General features: G+C 43.4%; 1 protein-coding gene across 3 annotated transcripts in view; it reads left to right on the forward strand.

Moving 5' to 3' along the window:
- TULP4 (TUB like protein 4) overlaps positions 1 to 20,289 on the forward strand; it is a 283,777-nt gene that overhangs the window by 169,481 nt on the left and 94,007 nt on the right. For 2 of the 3 annotated variants that reach the window (XM_084624123.1, XM_084624125.1), the window contains exons 3-4: positions 11,327 to 11,455; positions 12,102 to 12,278. In XM_084624123.1, the coding sequence (XP_084480249.1) occupies positions 11,327 to 11,455; positions 12,102 to 12,278 (306 nt within the window). The remainder of the gene's footprint in view (positions 1 to 11,326; positions 11,456 to 12,101; positions 12,279 to 20,289) is intronic. The other variant, XM_084624124.1, reaches the window with a different exon arrangement.

Genomic DNA, 20,289 nt, shown 5'->3' on the forward strand with positions numbered 1-20,289 from the left:
GTGGGCTCTTTCCCTGTTTTTTGTTAGACGCTTGGTGGTGGCAGCAATAAGGTCCAGGGACAAAAGGTAAAATAGTTTGTACCTTGGGGAAGTTTTGACCTAAGTTGGTAAAAATAAGCTTAGGGGGTTTTTCATGCAGGTCCCCACATCCATACATATCTGTATCTGTACCCCACATCTGTCCCCACATCTGTAAGAGTTCAGAGTGGGGAAGGAACCTTGACACTGCTTTTGAAAAATGTGGTCTTAACTTTCTGTGCCTCAGTATCGCAATGTGTAAAATGAAGGTGATAGTACTTCATACCTCCCAGGTGTGTTGTGATGCTAAATCATTTACTTTTCATCAATGTGTATGAGATCCTTGGGTGCAACATTCTATACATTTTATTTTATTAGTATTTTATTATAGTGGTTCTCAAACTAGGGCCACTGCTTGTTCAGGGAAAGCCTGGCGGGCCGGGCTGATTTGTTTACCTGCCGCGTTCGCAGGTTCGGCTGATCGCGGCTCCCACTGGCCGCGGTTTGTAACTCCAGGCCAATGGGGGCTGCAGGAAGGGCGGCCAGCACATCCCTCGGCCCGCGCCGCTTCCCACAGCCCCCATTGGCCTGGAGCGGCGAACCGTGGCCAGTCGGAGCCACGGTTGGCCAAACGTGCGTACACGGCAGGTAAACAAACTGGCCCGGCCCACCAGGGGCTTTCCCTGAACAAGCGGCGGCCCTAGTTTGAGAACCACTGTTTTATTATATTATATTTAAATTTGTTTAATCTTGTGTTTTCAAACATTTATAAAAGACTGACTCAGTGGTAATCGTCATTTTGTGAGGGTGGGGAAGAGGGTATGTAAGCTGTTTTTCCCCCCAAAATAAATGCAATAACATAAATACAGTAAATGTGTAACTGGGCAATAGTATCATGATCTGCTTGCCTTGGTCAACACAAGTCAGAGTCAAATAGTCCAGCCCTGGACATTTTGACAGTTGTCCACCTTGCCTTATATAATCTCACAGATCTAAGGCCTGGATGATGCAAGCCAACCTGGATGTATCATTTATCATACCAGACCTAAAAAAGAGCTCCGTGGAATGTGAAAGCTTGTCCCTTTCCCCAAGAGAAGTCAGTCCGATAAAATATATTACCTCACTCGCCTTGTCTACTCTGTATGTATCATCTCGACTTTCCCAGATTTGTTTTCATTTTGTAGGAGGCAAGGATGATTCAGTATCATCTCTCCTTACGACCTGAATTGCCTGTGATGCCTACAATAAATTGCCAACTGATAATGGCTAGGCAGGTGGCCAGCAGGGATTACTGATACCATTTTGTCTCTTGCTTATTTATATCCTTAAAAAGAATCAAACCTACAAATTATACACATAGCTAGTCTATGTTAGCCCTGGTGTATTTCTGTCACTGTCACCCAGTTCCTCCTCCCCTCTCTCCTTCCATTTTTGTTACAGCAGTTTATTGCATCTTGTTTTAAGCTAACTTGTCTTAAAATGATCTATATGTGTGGCCCCTGCTGCCTGTGCATTGAAATTGATGGGGGCCTGGCTGCATGTATTAAGCCGCAGAATTGATGCCCTTAGACTGTAAGGCCTATGAAGAAGGGGCTATCTCTTTCCTATGAGTTAGTATCGCACTAAGCGCAATTGTCTGGATCCTCTGGGTGCTATGGTAAAAATAATAATGATGTTTCAAGGCTTGCGTGAGCCTATTGAAAGTGTAGCTGAAATAAACTGTGCATGCTTGTGTAGAACTGAAAATATATCTTTCAAGCATATTTCAGTGTTGCCAACCTCAAAGATTCCAATATCCTGGAATGGAATATTTTTGGCTGAAAAATCACAAGGTTTTTAAAAAATAATAAAATTTGGTCTCTTTGCATTTCCCTTCTGGTTTATGAGCTTTTAAGATTAATGTTTTCAAGCTTTTCTCCAAAACCAGAAGAGCCAGAAACTTTCTTTAAATAAATAAAAATTGAGATTTTCCTGTCTTTGTATGACTCCAAAGGCTGGAGCTTTAAGGAAAACACTGAATATTGCAAAAAGAAAAGGAGGACTTGTGGCACCTTAGAGACTAACCAATTTATTTGAGCATAAGCTTTCGTGAGCTACAGCTCACTTCATCGGATGCATACTGTGGAAAGTGTAGAAGATCTTTTTATATACACACAAAGCATGAAAAAATACCTCCTCCCACCCCACTCTCCTGCTGGTAATAGCTTATCTAAAGTGATCACTCTACTTACAGTGTGTATGATAATGAAGGTGGGCCATTTCCAGCACAAATCCAGGGTTTAACAAGAACGTCTGGGGAGGGAGGGTAGGAAAAAACATGGGGAAATAGGTTACCTTGCATAATGACTTAGCCACTCCCAGTCTCTATTCAAGCCTAAGTTAATTGTATCAAATTTGCAAATGAATTCCAATTCAACAGTTTCTCACTGGAGTCTGGATTTGAAGTTTTTTTGTTGTAATATCACAACTTTCATGTCTGTAATCGCGTGACCAGAGAGATTGAAGTGTTCTCTGACTGGTTTATGAATGTTATAATTCTTGACATCTGATTTGTGTCCATTTATTCTTTTACGTAGAGACTGTCCAGTTTGACCAATGTACATGGCAGAGGGGCGTTGCTGGCACATGATGGCATATATCACATTGGTGGATGTGCAGGTGAACAAGCCTCTGATAGTGTGGCTGATGTTATTAGGCCCTGTAATGGTGTCCCCTGAATAGATACGTAGGCACAGTTGGCAACAGGCTTTGTTGCAAGGATAGGTTCCTGGGTTAGCGGTTCTGTTGTGTGGTATGTGGTTGCTGGTGAGTATTTTCTTCAGGTTGCGGGGCTGTCTGTAGGCAAGGACTGTCATGTGTCCCAAGATTTGTGCGAGTGTTGGGTCATCCTTCAGGATAGGTTGTAGATCCTTAATAATGCGTTGGAGGGGTTTTAGTTGGGGGCTGAAGGTGACGGCTAGTGGCATTCTGTTATTTTCTTTGTTAGGCCTGTCCTGTAGTAGGAGACTTCTGGGAACTCTTCTGGCTCTATCAATCTGTTTCTTCACTTCCGCAGGTGGGTATTGTAGTTGTAAGAATGCTTGATAGAGCTCTTGTAGGTGTTTGTCTCTGTCTGAGGGGTTGGAGCAAATGCGGTTGTATTGTAGAGCTTGGCTGTAGACGATGGATCGTGTGGTGTGGTCAGGGTGAAAGCTGGAGGCATGTAGGTAGGAATAGCGGTCAGTAGGTTTCCGGTATAGAGTGGTGGTTATGTGACCATCGTTTATTAGCACTGTAGTGTCCAGGAAGTGGATCTCTTGTGTGGACTGGACCAGGCTGAGGTTGATGGTGGGATGGAAATTGTTGAAATCATGGTAGAATTCCTCAAGGGCTTCTTTTCCATGGGTCCAGATGATGAAGATGTCATCAATATAGCGCAAGTAGAGTAGGGGCGTTAGGGGACGAGAGCTGAGGAAGCATTGTTCTAAGACAGCCATAAAAATGTTGGCATACTGTGGGACCATGCGGGTACCCATAGCAGTGCCACTGATCTGAAGGTATACATTGTCCCCAAATGTAAAATAGTTATGGGTAAGGACAAAGTCACAAAGTTCAGCCACCAGGTTTGCTGTGACATTATCGGGAATCGTGTTCTTGACGGCTTGTAGTCCATCTTTGTGTGGAACAAAGAAAATAACAGAATGCCACTAGCCGTCACCTTCAGCCCCCAACTAAAACCCCTCCAACGCATTATTAAGGATCTACAACTTATCCTGAAGGATGACCCAACACTCTCACAAATCTTGGGAGACATGACAGTCCTTGCCTACAGACAGCCCCCCAACCTGAAGCAAATACTCACCAGCAACCACATACCACACAACAGAACCGCTAACCCAGGAACCTATCCTTGCAACAAAGCCCGTTGCCAACTGTGCCCACGTATCTATTCAGGGGACACCATCACAGGGCCTAATAACATCAGCCACACTATCAGAGGCTCGTTCACCTGCACATCCACCAATGTGATATATGCCATCATGTGCCAGCAACGCCCCTCTGCCATGTACATTGGTCAAACTGGACAGTCTCTACGTAAAAGAATAAATGGACACAAATCAGATGTCAAGAATTATAACATTCATAAACCAGTCGGAGAACACTTCAATCTCTCTGGTCACGCGATTACAGACATGAAAGTTGTGATATTACAACAAAAAAACTTCAAATCCAGACTCCAGTGAGAAACTGTTGAATTGGAATTCATTTGCAAATTTGATACAATTAACTTAGGCTTGAATAGAGACTGTGAGTGGCTAAGTCATTATGCAAGGTAACCTATTTCCCCTTGTTTTTTCCTACCCTTCCCCCCCCCCCCCAGACGTTCTAGTTAAACCCTGGATTTGTGCTGGAAATGGCCCACCTTGATTATCATACACATTGTAAGAAGAGTGAGTTTGTGGGGGGGGGGGGGCGGAGGGTGAGAACCTGGATTTGTGCTGGAAATGGCCCAACTTGATCACTTTAGATAAGCTATTACCAGCAGGACAGTGGGGCGGGAGGAGGTATTGTTTCATGGTCTCTGTGTGTATATAACATCTTCTGCAGTTTCCACGGTATGCATCCGATGAAGTGAGCTATAGCTCACGAAAGCTTATGCTCAAATAAATTGGTTAGTCTCTAAGGTGCCACAAGTACTCCTTTTCTTTTTGCGAATACAGACTAACACGGCTGTTACTCTGAAACTGAATATTGCAAGACTCATGATGAAATCACAATTATACTGTGGACATGTGTCTCAGGAATGGTAGCCAAATTATTACCTTTTTGCAGGAATACAATTTCTACTCTGGTACTAATCTGAAATACTGATTCTTAAGGATACTGCGCCAAATCAGGTGGTGACTTGTCCCGGTATTCCATGTCAGATGTAAATAGGCCAGAGAATGACTGAATATAGCAGTTGAATTTGCTGCTTTTTAGCATCAGTGGAAGTGCAAAACTAGTGTAACTTTCGTACTATGGTGTGGGCAGGGTGGTCTGACTGGAAAACTTGTCTGAGCAGAGGGTTCCCTCCTTAACATTGTTCATAGCTATATCTGCCTAGAAATCACACACTCAGGGTAAAGCAAGGGACTGTGTGTGAGGTGTATGGGGTGCAAGGCAGCTCTCCCTGGCTTGGCTAAACAGCACTCCCGCACAGCTCCCATCCCCCTCCTCCTGGGTTGGTGTGATAAGAGCTCCTCCTGTTGCAGTCAAGGTTAACCACTGACCATACACACAATCAAGAAAACAAAAACAGAGTTCAGGCAAATCAGCTGGGAGCTCTAGGTGCTATTAGAAGATAAATAATAATCGTGGCTGATATACAGCACATCTTTTGTTTAATAAACAATAAGGTCCTACTTGAATTGCAGGATGATTGTCAGATCATTGCAGCTGAGTTGCGGACAAGACATGGAAAATCGCGGAAAAGTAATAATGGACCTTTATTAATTGCAGTAATTTGGAAAAGCTGGCGAAGACCTATTTGTTTTAGAAAAATTGCTGGAACAGTATAAATGCTCAAGTATTACGTTATGCCTGCAATTTTTTTTGATAACCAGACATTTTGCTGCAACTATATTACAGTCATTAATGCATGGGGCTGATAGCAGGAGCCCTGCCATGCTTGGAGCTGACAGCCCAAGCCCCAGCCGCTATCAGTTCAGCTAAATGGGATTCTACTGTACTAATGGGGGAAAAAGTTTGTATTGCAAAACCTCAAAATGTATGCAAAACTTCAGACTGTACACAGTAAGCTAATTAATATCAAAATTCCAGAGCAAGCCTAGTATTGTGGGATCTGCAATATCGCAAATTAAGTAGGGCCTTAATAAACAATATGTTTACATGTTGGCTTTAAAAAAAGAAAGAAAAGACAGAAGCATATTTTGTCCCTGGCCAGCCAAATTTGGGATCTAGATAAACAAGGAACTTTAAAAATATTTCCTTACCCATTTAAAGCCTGGCACTAGAGCTTGGACTCCACATTGTTGTTGTTTTTTTCACATTAAAAAAGTGACATTTAATCCTTGCATAGATGTGTTGAGTTTTAATTTATAATATGGAAGCAAAAGATGTGTCACAAGAATAAGAAAGCCTTAATACTATATGAAAAATTTATTTTCAAAGGCTTTCCTTTTTGCTGTTTCTATTGTGTTCATGTCATCATAATAACAATGCAGTTAGTTCTTGTGGAGAATTTTTAGTGCCTTTAGTATTAATTAAATGTAATCCAACAAAATGAAGATGACACTGAAGACAAAACTATGGAAAATTTTGAATGCTTTACTTTTCAAACAAATTCATCATCATCCCATATTGTAGAAAAAATGTAACAAAAAGGGCCTGATCCAAAACTCATTGAAGTCCATGGAAAGACTCCCATTGATTTTGTTGGCCTTTGGCTCAAGCACTATTTAGAATGTATTAGGGCTTACTAAAAAAACCCCCAAAAAACTATTAGCTATGAGTACACAATGAGGATACAAGGGCCCAGATCCTAAATACCTTTGAGGATTTGGGCCCAGAAAGCCCAATGGAGAATATTAAAGGTAACACAAGCTTGGAGCCTCTGGAGGTATTTTGTACACTGTAATGTAAGCCCAGTGTTTGAATTTAGGCTCAAGCCTAGCCCACCTTCCATCTACACACAAGTCTCACTAACTCAGGGCTTGGACCCAGCATTCTAGGACCCTAGGGGGGTGGAGGGTCTGAGCCTGTGTCAAGCCAGGACTTAGGGCTTACATTGCAATGTATACCCTGAGAATTTGGGCTGTTAGTGAAGCTTATGCAGTGTGGTGGGGTGTATTATAGGCCTTGCTCTGGCTCTTTGCTCAGGGTTGAGTTTCACCTTTAATTTGTCTTCATGCATTTTAGCTGATTCAAAAGTCATTTGAATGGTCTGGGCAACCTTTCTTCCTTTCTTTATCTCTCCTCCAAATACAGTAAGTGCCAAATATGAAATTGGAGATATTTGAGCAGCTGTGGAGTCAGCACCTTTTGGTCAGATGCTAAATTTAAATGAAGGAAACATCTTAAACATGATCTTGTGAAATGAGAACATCTGCTCCATGTTCTAAAAAAGTTGGATTATAAAATGCTGTCACAAAAATGACTTCTTTTTCAGCTAGCTACCATCAGACATATGAAGTCATTGCCCTACTTTCATTTGTAATTATAGAAGTGAGTTTATGATTCTAAATGTCAGAGGCTCTTTGGTATTTTGATCATGGCAGCTCACATCAGGCTGAGATTTGGTCAGAAACATACTAAATTGGATAGTCTGGGTATACTAGAGGTATAAATATTAGAGTATACATGGGCCTAATTATTCTAATTGTATGAATGTCTAGGTATCTAAATGAACTCTTGGACAGTGTATCAAATTCAAAGAAAGCAGAGATATTTTGTTAGAGGATCGCTTCCACCCAATCATCTTCACTTCCATTTATACTATAATCAGGAGAAGGAGAGAGAGAAATTGTCAAGTTTCGCTAAGGTTCCATTTGAAAATAGATAAGAGCCAAGGCATTTCAAGTTAAATATTGCCACTATGCCCTTAGCTCATGTCAGCAGGCCAGTTAATAAGTGTTATCTGTAAAATCATATCCTCTTCTCAAATCCTTATAAGAGCCATGCACAACAAGGTGATCTTAACTCAGGTTTTTATGGGATTAGATAAGAACTATGATGTCGTTAGAGCAGTTGGTTTATCTCCTGTACCTAAGTTCCCCTTGCAGTTTGTCTATCTTGTCTATGAAAAGCCCAGTCAGTACTATCTAGGCCAGGGGTGGCCAGCCTGAGCCTGAGAAGGAGCCAGAATTTACCAATGTACATTGCCAAAGAGCCACAGTAATACGTCACCAGCCCCCATCAGTTCCCCCCACCCCAGGCTCCCAGTGCCTCCCACCCACCAGCAGCCCTGCCGATCAGTGCCTCCCTCTCCCTCCCCCACCTCCCAATCAGTGTTTCGTGGCATGCAGGAGGCTCGGGGGGAAAAGAAGCAAGGGCATGGCAAACTCAGGGGAGGGGATGGGAAGAGGTGGAGTGGGGGCAGGGCCTGTGGCAGAGCCAGGGGTTGATCAGTGAGCACCTCCCAGCACGTTGGAAAGTTGGCGCCTGAAGCTCCAGCCCTGGAGTCGGTGACCTATACAAGGAATCGCATATTAACTTCTGAAGAGTCGCATGTGGCTCCAGAGCCACAGGTTGGCCACCTCTGTTCTAGGCGTTAAGGACCTGATTTCCAGAGGTGTGGAGCACCCATAACTCCAGAGGTGGGGGGAGTATTTGCAGCTCCACTGATTTAAATGAAGATCTAGAGAAGGTTGCTAGAGAAGGTATTTTGTTGACTTCCTTCATAATACTGTTGAGAATCAATGGTGTGTGCTACTGCATCAGCAGTTCTCAACCTGGGGTCTGGGACCCCCTGAGGGGCTTCGAGCAGGTTTCAGGTGGTCCGCCAAAATAAACCAGAGAGGGGCCGGCGTTAGACTTGCTGGGGCCCAGGGCAGAAAGCCCAAGCCCCAGCCCCAGCCCCACCACCTGGGGCTGAATCTGAAGCCCGCGCAACTTCGCTTCACAGGGCCCTCTGTGGTATGTGGCCTTGGGCAATTGCCTTGCTTGCTATCCTTTCACGCTGGCCCTGGCTTTTAATCTACTGGATATGCAGAAGAACAGTTGTGATACAGGTGGGCCGTGGAATTTTTATAGCGTATTGGGGGAGGTAGGGAAGCTCAGAAAGAAAATCGTTGAGAACCCCTGCCCTACCTGGTTGCTGCATTTCACCCCAATATGAATGAAGTGATTGCTCTGTATATGTTTAATTTATACAGTAAGACATGTTATACATATAATGCCATTTTGACACATCTGGTCCTTCTTTGCTGGAGCAGCTCAGGAAGGGGGCAGCAGAGCCGTTTCGACTGCAACTCCAGCCCAAGTGGAGGATGGTTCATAGCAGCCTAGAGCAATGTGCTGCTTACTGCTCTTCCAAACAAAAGCCATCTGTGTGCCTGACAGCATTGGATGAGCTATCCAGCTCAGGGCTGGACACCCTCTCCAGAGAAGCCACTTGGAGCTGTGGTGTGAGGCTATTACTCTAGCAGGATGTTTGGAGGGATTCTGTTCTTCTGTTTGAGAGCAAATAAGAGGTTCACCACACCCATTTCTCCCCACAACCTTTACTCAAGAGCCCTGTATAGCGCACCAAGAGACAATTTCTGTTGGGTTATTTTAGTAGCTACAAGATTGATCCTTCAAGAATGGAAAGCTATACTGATTGATACCAGCTAAGGATCTGGCCCTTACAGTCCATAAACTGGTACAGGAGTTTGTTTTAGCTAGTAAATTTAAGTCCCAATGTTGCAAACTTAGCTCCTGATCCTGGTTCTGTCCAGAACCTCTGATTTCAGTGGGGCTGATGGGTGCAAGGATCCTCCTGTGCAGAATCAGCCACAGAATGGGGCCCTTCAAGAGTATCATCCCATTTTAGTCAACAGCCAAATGAATTTCAGGAAACATAGTCATGTTCTTTGGGAAATGAAGAGTATTTATTTGGATTGATGAGTGCTGTCTAACAATTCAGCATCTAACATTCACTCATCCTAGACTCTGAGTGTCCATTCAACAACTAAATTTACACTCTGATAATTGTCGATTTAATATTTTTGTCTGCAGGTTTCATGTATTATGCTCTTATATGGTGGTGAGTATGTATGTATACCTAGCTGGATTATTCTGACATCTTGGAAATTAAACTAAATCAGAAAAAAAATGTGAAAGATGAGAGCAGAAGGTAAATGTTTTTTAAGGCTAATTTCTGTTTAAGGCACTAAGATGGGGTGGGCAAACTACAGCCCGGGGGCCGCATCCAGCCCTTCAGATGTTTTAATCCTGCCCTTGAACTCCTGCCAGGGAGCAGGGTCCAGGGTTTGCCTTGCTCCAGCACTCTAGTTGGAGAGCGGGGTCAGAGCTTGCCCTGCTCTGCACATGCTGTTGCACCGCGTGGCTCCTGGGAGTAGCGGCATGTCCCCCCTCTGGCTCCTACATGTAGCGGCAGTCAGAGGACTCCGTACGCTGCCCCCGCCTGAAACGCCGCCTCTGCAGCTCCCATGGGCTGGGAACTACGGCTGATGGGAGCCGCAGAGGTGGCGGCTGTGGACAGGGCAGCACACAGAGCTGCCTGGATGCGCTTCCGCATAGGAGCCGGGGGGGGGGGGGGGGCAGCTGCTACCGGGAGCTGCTTGAGGTATGCACCACCTGGAGCCTGCACCCCTGACCCCATCCCATGTCCCTGCCCCAGCCCTGTTCCACTTTCCACCCTCTGAAACCCTCGGTCCCAGCCTGGAGCACCCTCTACCCCTCATCCCCAGCCTCACCCCAGAGCCCATACCCCCAGCCGGAGCCCTCATCCCCTGCTACACCCCAACCCCCAGTTTCGTGAGCATTCATGGCCCACCATACAATTTCCATACCCAGATGTGGCCCTTGGGCCAAAAAGTTTGCCCACCCCTGCACTAAGATGACGTGGTTCATTTCAGGTACATATTGAGGCCTCTAAAGTGGCTTCATTTATTAACTTAACTTCATGCTAATTATAAATGAGAGACCAGTCATGGCAGATTTTAGCTTGGTTAAATTCTGTAGGAAGAATCCAAACGTCTCTAATGGGAGAAAGAAGAACCCATACAAAGCCTCTATTCCCTCTGCAATCGGTAGCAGAGAAGAAACATTCAAGTTAAATTATGTTCCTAATTCTCATGAATTAGGGAGTCTGGAATGTTTTTAAAGGGGTTGTTGATGCTGGGAGCTAGATTCAATCCTGGTGAAAGTGGACCTGCCTCCACTGAAGTCAATAGAATTGGGAATTTGACCCAGGGAATCTGGTAGCATTTGAGGTGAGGGACAGGGGAAAGTGGCTTGAGAAAGACAGATTGTGTGTACAGGGACTTCAAGGTTTGTTTACTCTTTCTGCAGTGGAACTCTGGATTACCACATGTTTTTGTTAGTTTCAAAAGTATCTGATGTCTTCCATAAAGGCCTGACAGTTGGGAGAATTCTGAATTGCTTGACAGCCATAATAAAATGAGTCCTGTAATAAAATGAGTCCAGCTGTTCTTGAGAGTTGCATGATATTATGCCGAAAATTACTATTTTGTAGATCTTATTCAGAATTTAAATATGACATTGTTTATTTTGCAGTATTAGTTAATTGAGTCTCTAGTAAAACACTTGTTAACACTGTATACAGTCATGGTAATGCTGCATTTGTTTGGAATCTCTTTAGGTTGTATTGGTGAGATGGAATGAACCATTCCAGAAACTGGCAACCTGTGATGCAGATGGAGGAATTTTTGTTTGGATTCAATATGAAGGCAGATGGTCTGTGGAGCTTGTGAATGATCGTGGGGCACAGGTTGGTATGAACATTTTCTCTTTAGTCAAGAACAGTCAAATCATAAGAGGTTCAAAATGAAAACGATGAAAATGCAAAGTGCAATCTTCCTTTTTTAAAAACATTTCTTTATTAAAATAACTAAACAGGGAGTGTCATAGAGATTCCTGCTACACTGAGCTCCTTGTGTTTTACAAACAGGATGATATTTGCTATGAGGCAGAAAGCCAGGACAAGATTCACACTCTACTTAAGATTTCAAAACAAGGCTTAAGTGAGACTTAAGTGGGACTTCAGTGGCCCACTGGTGAATTTCACTCAGAAGGAGCATGATAAAGGAATAGTCCTTTTTTATCCCATTGTATCTAGTTAACAATCTCAAGAAGTTTTTTTTAACTCTTGTTACTGGTTCTCAGTATATTGAGTTTTTCACTGGTGGGACAGTGTGAAATGGCTAAACCCTCAATCACCATCAGAAACTCTTCTGATTTCCATTTCCATGTGATAAAAATGCGTTCTTCTAAGCAAGTTTTATGACACCATATATTGATTCCATGTTAAACTTCTCCATAATAAACCATATATAAAATGGGTATAGTAATACTTATAATAACTGGGAGATTATTGCATGATTAATGTCTAATCTCTTATCTATATATATGTTAAGGTGAGCGACTTTACATGGAGCCATGATGGGACACAAGCTCTCATCTCCTATAGGGATGGATTTGTGCTGGTTGGCTCAGTCAGTGGACAGAGACATTGGTCTTCAGAGATTAACTTGGAGAGTCAGATCACCTGTGGCATATGGACTCCTGATGATCAGCAGGTAATGGCATTTACAGTAAGGAAATTAATACCTATATTCATGTTTTATGAAATAACACATCTAAAATCAGCATAAACAGGAGAATGAGTACATTGTAAGAACAGGTTTCAGAGTAGCAGCCGTGTTAATCTGTATTCGCAAAAAGAAAAGGAGTACTTGTGGCACCTTAGAGACTAACAAATTTATTTGAGCATAAGCTTTCATGAGCTACAGCTCACATCATCAGATACATTCAGTGGAAAATACAGTGGGGAGATTTATATACATAGAGAACATAAAACAGTGGGCGTTACCATACACACTGTAACAAGAGTGATCACTTAAGGTGAGCTATTACCAGCAGGAGAGTGGCGGGGGCGGAAGGGGGGAACCTTTTGTAGTGATACTCAAGGTGGGCCATTTCCAGCAGTTGACAAGAACGTCTGAGGAACGGTGGGGGGATAAACATGGGGAAATAGTTTTACTTTGTGTAATGACCCATCCACTTCCAGTCTCTATTCAAGCCTAAGTTAATTGTATCCAGTTTGCAAATTAATTCCAATTCAGCAGTCTCTCATTGGAGTCTGGAGTCTGTTTCTGAAGTTTTTTTGTTGAAGTATTGCCACTTTTAGGTCTGTAATTGAGTAACCAAAGAGATTGAAGTGTTCTCCAACTGGTTTTTGAATGTTATAATTCTTGACTTCTGATTTGTGTCCATTTATTCTTTTACGTAGAGACTGTCCAGTTTGACCAATGTACATGGCAGAGGGGCATTGCTGGCACATGGTGGCATATATCACATTGGTAGATGTGCAGGTGAACGAGCCTCTGATAGTGTGGCTGATGTGATTAGGCCCTATGATGGTGTCCCCTGAATAAATATGTGGACACAGTTGGCAACGGGCTTTGTTGCAAGGAGAGGTTCCTAGGTTAGTAGTTCTGTTGTGTGGTGTGTGGTTGTTGGTGAGTATTTGCTTCAGGGTAGGGGGCTGTCTGTAAGCAAGGACAGGCCTGTCTCTCAAGATCTGTGAGAGTGATGGGTTGTCCTTCAGGATAGGTTGTAGATCCTTGATGATGCATTGGAGAGGTTTTAGTTGAGGGCTGAAGGTGATGGCTAGTGGCGTTCTGTTGTTTTCTTTATTGGGCCTGTCCTGTAGTAGATGACTTCTGGGTACTCTTCTGGCTCTGTCAATCTGTTTCTTCACTTCAGCAGGTGGATACTGTAGTTGTAAGAATGCTTAATAGAGATCTTGTAGGTGTTTGTCTCTGAGGGGTTGGAGCAAATGCGGTTGTATCGTAGAGCTTGGCTGTAGACAATGGATTGTGTGGTGTGGTCTGGATGAAAGCTGGAGGCATGTAGGTAGGAATAGTGGTCAGTAGGTTTCCGGTATAGGGTGGTGGTTATGTGACCATCGCTTATTAGCACTGTAGTGTCCAGGAAGTGGATCTCTTGTGTGGACTGGTCCAGGTTGATGGTGGGATGGAAATTGTTGAAATCATGGTGGAATTGCTCAAGGGCTTCTTTTCCATGGGTCCAGATGATGAAGATGTCATCAGTGTAGCACAAGTAGAGTAGGGGCATTAGGGGATGAGAGCTGAGGAAGCGTTGTTCTAAGTCAGCCATAAAAATGTTGGCATACTGTGGGACCATGCGGGTACCCATAGCAGTGCCGCTGATTTGAAGGTATACATTGTCCCCAAATGTGAAATTGTTATGGATGAGGACAAAGTCACAAAGTTCAGCCACCAGGTTAGCCGTGACATTATCGGGGATAGTGTTCTTGACGGCTTGTAGTCCATCTTTGTGTGGAATGTTGGTGTAGAGGGCTTCTAGATCCATAGTGGCCAGGATGGTGTTTTCAGGAAGATCACCGAAGGATTGTAGTTTCCTCAGGAAGTCAGTGGTGTCTCGAAGATAGCTGGGAGTGCTGGTAGCGTAGGGCCTGAGGAGGGAGTCTACATAGCCAGACAGTCCTGCTGTCAGGGTGCCAATGCCTGAGATGATGTGGCGTCCAGGATTTCCAGGTTTATGGATCTTGGGTAGCAGATAGAATACCCCTGGTAGGAGTTCCAGGGGTGTGTCTGTGCGGATTTGTTCTTGTGCTTTTTCAGGGAGTTTCTTGAGTAAATGGTGTAGTGTCTTTTGGTAACCCTCAGAACTGAGACTAACCAGAGCCCATCTAAATATTATGAAAATTTACCTGAAGAGGTAATTCTCATGCACTAGACAAAAGCATTGGACAATGTGAATTCTAAATTACTGTGTCATCCAGGGCCATTTTTCACTCCTGGTATACTGAAACTTTTGGGGCCTCATTTCAAATTATGCATGCAAAAAGGGACCGTGCTGTTATACACCTAATGCATTTGTGCAATTATCTCAGTGATTCAAGTGAACTGGGGTAAGGCTTGTGCAAACAGGCAGTTACTTATACTGTCATTTGAACTTGCAGTTGCCCAGTTTGCACAAGCAATAAAAGTGACTGTGTCTGTGAATTGTGCATTAGTTGTGCATTTCCATTTGCATCTTTGAACGAGTAAATGGACCTACCAAACTTTGAAAATAAAGCTGAGAGAAACGAGGACCTGAAGCAATCAATCTCCTTAAAAAATAAAATGATTTCTTGAACCATGGAATACATCTTGCTGAGCTTTGAAAAAGTCAGATGTAAAATTCTCCATTATTGCTTTCCTAATTCAACATAATATGTTGGTCATGGTGTCAATTATAGTGGGCACTGCGGTAGCCCTTTGGTTTTCATTTGCAGTATATCCAATGGCTCATTCACTATTCAGCTCATGTCCTTACTTGAACAGTCTCTTCTTCCACAATGTTCATCCTCTTTATAATTAATATGTCTGTCATATGGCACTGAGAGAGAGGATGGGGACAGATTACCTTGTGGAAATAGAAGTTGCATTTTATCAGGATTGGATCATTTTATTTATGTGCTTTATAATTCCTTAAAAATTGTCAGATCCAGGCTCCAGGTACCTGTGACGTATATTTGGAATATAAATCCATACAAAACATAACAGTCCATGCAAAGCCCATTAGGGAATTGTTAATGGGATATAATAATAATAATAAAAATACAGGTGAGTCTCATCTTACGGGCATTTAACATGCGCTAATTTAGCTTTGCGCGGTTGGCAAAAACAAAACAAAACAAAAAGAAAAATAACAATTTAAATACTGTACCTGTAGTGCAGGCGATTCTGCCCGCCATTACACTCAATATAATTTTGACTATACGGGATTTTCGCTTTACGCGCTGACTGTGGAACGTAACGCCAGCATAAGATGAGACTAGCCTGTACTTTGTATTTCCACAGAGCTTGCTTATAATCATAGGACTGGAATCCCAAAGTATTTTGCAAAGAGTAATGAATTAATTATCGCAACACCACCCTAGTGAGGCAGATAGTTTTATATTCCCTTTTTGAAGCTGAGGAAACTGAGGAACAGAGATTAAATGATTTGCTTGAGGTCAGTGGAAACAAACAAGCAGCAGATCTACTAGCTCCAAGTCCTATGCTTTATTCCCTGACTAAACTATCCTCTCCATGGGGTCTTTCACCTCTGTTTCACTGGTTAAACTCTGGTCACTCATTAATTGCCAGCTAATTGAAATTAGCTCTCACATTTGTATGTTCCAGGGCACAAATGTTGATGGAGTGCCAAGACTAGCATGTACAAATGTGTTCGCTAATTCAGGTTAGTTAGAAATCAGTTAACTTGAGTTAAAAATCTTTACTGTAGGCAAATGCTTTGATAGTAACCAAAAATTGACACTATATGAGTGCTGTTGTGTAGTCTGACATTTTCCACTCAACCCTCATGTTTGCACATGACACTGTGCATATTTGTATGCATTATCCAGAGACAGTATGCAGATGAGGGTAGCTTTCAGTATACGCTTCAACATAGTACTCTGTCCACGTAAAGGGACTGGGATTACATGAGGTCCAAGGGAAAGCGACTGTGACCAGCTGATTACTAAGGACATGAACAGACTATGCACTTATGTGATAAGGACTTAGAGGGAATGGACTGTATTGTTGTTACACACATAGACATGTATGTACAGGACTGGATTCTGATCTCACACCAGTTTTATTCTTATGTAACCTCACTGAGTTCAGTAGAGTTATGCCTGATTAATACTCATGTGAGTGAGATGAGAATCAACCCCACAGTATATTCTATTCTATGGTAGCTTCAGGACTGTCTCTGTTACCTAGAGCAGCATCACTTGGTGATACAGCAAACGGCAAGTAAATGTCAAATTTTGAATGTACATTTTCCCTATTTTCTTGATTTTTTTCACACCTGATACTTATGAAAATTGATAATGAAGGCATCCCTGGAAGATATTCCACAAAATGATACTGTGACCTTTAAAACAGTGCACTGCAAAGGTTAAATTTCCATGATGGTTTATCTTTTAATTTTTCTACTTGTCCTCAATGAAATTTTAGTGTCGTCCCTCCTTTGCTCCCACCCCACCTCTCCACTTACTTTCTTTTCTATGCTAGAACTGCAAAATATTTTTTGAAGTTTGTAACAGAGAAAGGAGGAAACCTGAATATTTGTTTGACACCAAAGGAAATGTGTTAGTTCCATGCTGTAGCCAACATATATAAACTCAGCGGTTCCATTTAATTTGTTGGGAGAGGAAATCTTCCCCAATACTCTTACAGATGGGAAGGTTCTACATTTTGAAATATTATGTTTGCCTGACTCCCCACCTAGTTTTCCTTTTAATCTCTTCTCCTTCCCTCTCATGCTCTCATACATGTCCGTCTCTCTTTCTCCAGTTTAGTCACACACTTCTCTCCCGCAATCAATTTGTCACCAACAGTCAATGATGACTTGTCCTATTCCCCTCCCACAGCAACCCACTTGTCCTATCCCCAACCCCTTACCAGTTTTTCCTCATTGGAAAGGATAGAGGAACTCTCTTCCCTCTCTGCCTGCAGCAGCCACTCAGAGCAGCTGAGTGCTACTGTCTTATCCATCTATTTTAGGGCTAGAAAATTAGATCAAACCACATATGTCACTCAGGGGATGTGAAAAATCCAGATCCTTGAGTGACTAAGGCTATATCTAGCACTTTTGTCAGTAAAACTTTTGTTGGTCAGGAGTGTGAAAAAAACATACACCCCGACCGACATAAGTTTCACGAACAGAAGTGCCAGTGTGGACAGCGCTTGGGAGATGCTTTCCTGCCGACACAGCTATCACCACTCCGTCGGGGGTGGTTTAATTATGTAGATGGAAGCACTCTCTCCCATCGGCATAGAGGGGCTTCACGGGAGACCTTTTCGCGGTGCAACTGCAGCGGTATACAGCTATGCGACTGTAAGGTCTCTACTGTAGACATAGCCATAGTTAAGCCGACCGAAGTCCCCATGACAGTGGTAGGTTGACGGAGGAATTCTCCCATCGACCTAGCTACCACCTCTTGGGGAGGTGGATTGCCTATGACGATGCAGAACCCCTCCCTTTGGCATAGGTCATGTCTACAGCTCCGCTGTAGCGCTTCAGGTGTAGACAAGCCCATAGGCTTTGATACAGCCAACAGTTGCTGTAATATTGTTTTAGGAGCAGCAGTGATCTGTATGCTCTGTATAACCTGTATGTTCAAAAGGTCTGTTACACTCCCTCCCCCCCTGCCCCTTTGTCTCCTCTCCCTCTTTGAATACCTGTGAAGTGGCTTTCCCCCTTCCCCTCCCTCCTGGAATGCTTGTGGGATGAATGGGCTGCTTGAACAGCTGGAAGATCAAGAAGAGTTCCCAGGTAGACAAGGTATCTGGGACTCTGATTAGGCAGCGCTCACACACCCAATGAATGGACACTGTCTGAGGTGGAGTGTGACCAGCTAGATGTGGCCAAGTCATCTCTAGTTGCAGGCCACGAGAAGCAGCCCTTAAAAGGGGAAGGGGCCATGTGCTCAGGAGTGCACTCACAAGCTTGTACCTCCCGTGAAGGCCCTTTGCCCAGACCGCCTGGCCAGTGGTTTGTCGCATGCCTCGGGAAAACTTACCTTCACTTACTTTGAAGAATCCTAACCTCTCCAGTGCTGTGCCTGTCCTGGGAGTGTGAGTATGCGAGTGTGAGTGTGACCCCCCCACACTTCTTTTGAGCTTAGCTATCAATGTAATAAACGTGCTGCTTTCTGCCAAACTCTTGTTGGTCATTAGTCCTCCCTAAGCTTGCTAGCTGGCCCAATTTTGGGTAACAAGTATCTGAGTGCCTTCTGCATAAAATCAATAGCAATAGCGAAGTCCCTAGTGAACTTCATGGAGTCTCTAACACTTCTTCCTTTTCGCGGTTGAAACACTGCCTGGGGTAAGGTTTTTGTTTGTTTGTTTTGTTATATTTTTATTAAGGTGGCAGAGGTTGGAAATAGAAGAGAATGTTCGTATTGTGTGTCACAGTACAATAGTTTTATCAAAAGTTTTGCAACATTTCCTAAACACAGTCAGACTGGATGTGTCTGATCTCCTTGGGAAGACTATTCTGTAGCCTATTCCCTCAGCCAAGAATGCTTTATTCCAGCTCTCAGGTATTCCGTCTGGGGCTTTGCTATATGCATCATCCCAAAAGAGCACAGCTGTTGCAGTGGGTCACAGATGGAAATTTGTTCTTTGATGTATCTGGGACTAGATCCATAAATTGCTTTCAAAATGATGACCAAAACCTTAAACTGGCATTGGAAGTTGACTGGGAACCAATGAAAGGACTTGAGCATGGGCCTGATGGGCTCACGGTGGCTTGACTTATGGAGAAAGTGGGCAGCTACATTCTGCAAGAGATGGAACCCATGCATTCTCTTCACATTTCAGCTTCAACTACAGTGAGTGACAGTAATCCAACCTGGAGATGACAAATGCTTGGATCACTGCAGCTGGGACCTCATCCGGGAGGAAACAATGAATTTTCTTAGCAAGCTGGAGGTGAAAGAGGGCATTTTTGGAAACTGCTGCTACCTGGTCATCCACATTTAACAAAGAGTCAAAGAGGACCCTGAGGTTTCACACCACTTTGATGAATGAAAGCTGTATGCCCTCACTGGAAGATGGAGAGAGCGTCTTGGCCAGTTTCCAACCAGTATTATTTCAGTCGTGCTTGGGTTCAGCTTGAGCCAGCTGGTCTTCATCCAATAACTAATTTCCTGTAGGATTTCTAACATTATAGTAATGGTGGTGATTGCATCAGTTGAGAATGAGGTATATAGCTGAGTGTCGAAAGCATGGGCTGTTAGTCCCCTACCATGTCTCTGTCTCTCCCGGTGGTCTCATGTTGCTATTGAAGAGAAGTATGGATAATATGGATCTCTGAGGGCCTTTGGAGAGGCGGAGCTGTTACTTGTGTCTATTGCTATGAGGTGGTTACTTTTTAGTATCACAAGAGCCATCTCTGTGCTATGCCCAGGTCTGAACCCTTATTGTGAGGCATCCAGGAGGTTGACTGATGTCACATATTGTTGAAGCATGGTGGTTACTACTTTCTCAATTATTTTGCCCAGGAACAGGAGGTTGGAGATGGGATGATAGTTGGAAAGAGTTTCAGGTTCAGGCTTCCTAAAGATTGAGGAACTGTTGCATTTTTCAAGGCGTTTGATAGATGTGCTTCTCTGAAGGAGGCACTGACTATTTCCATTAATAGTGGGCATAGTTGTTCATCACTGGCTTTTGCCAGCCATGAGTAACATAGATTGGTTTTATATGTTGTGGCCCTAATATTTTTCAGGGCATCTTAAACTTTGTGATATGTGAGGAAGCCCAACTCAGTCAGGGGTGGTGGGGTCGATAATACAATCCGGTCAGGGGTATGTTAGCTCCGTATGTATTCAGTTGATCCTATCAATGAAGTGTGCTGACAGTTCTTTGCAGTGTTTGATGCTTGCATCTGGTGTCTGGGTGATGCAATCTTGGTAGGTTACCTGTTACACTATGCGAAATAGCTCTGCTGGCCGAGATTCTTCTGTATTGACTGTGGAGGAGTAGAAGGCTCATTTTGCTTCCTTTTCTCCATTGG

The sequence above is a fragment of the Lepidochelys olivacea genome (genome assembly GCF_965140295.1).
Source record: "Lepidochelys olivacea isolate rLepOli2 genome assembly, chromosome: 3".
Taxonomy (NCBI): Eukaryota; Metazoa; Chordata; order Testudines; family Cheloniidae; genus Lepidochelys; species Lepidochelys olivacea.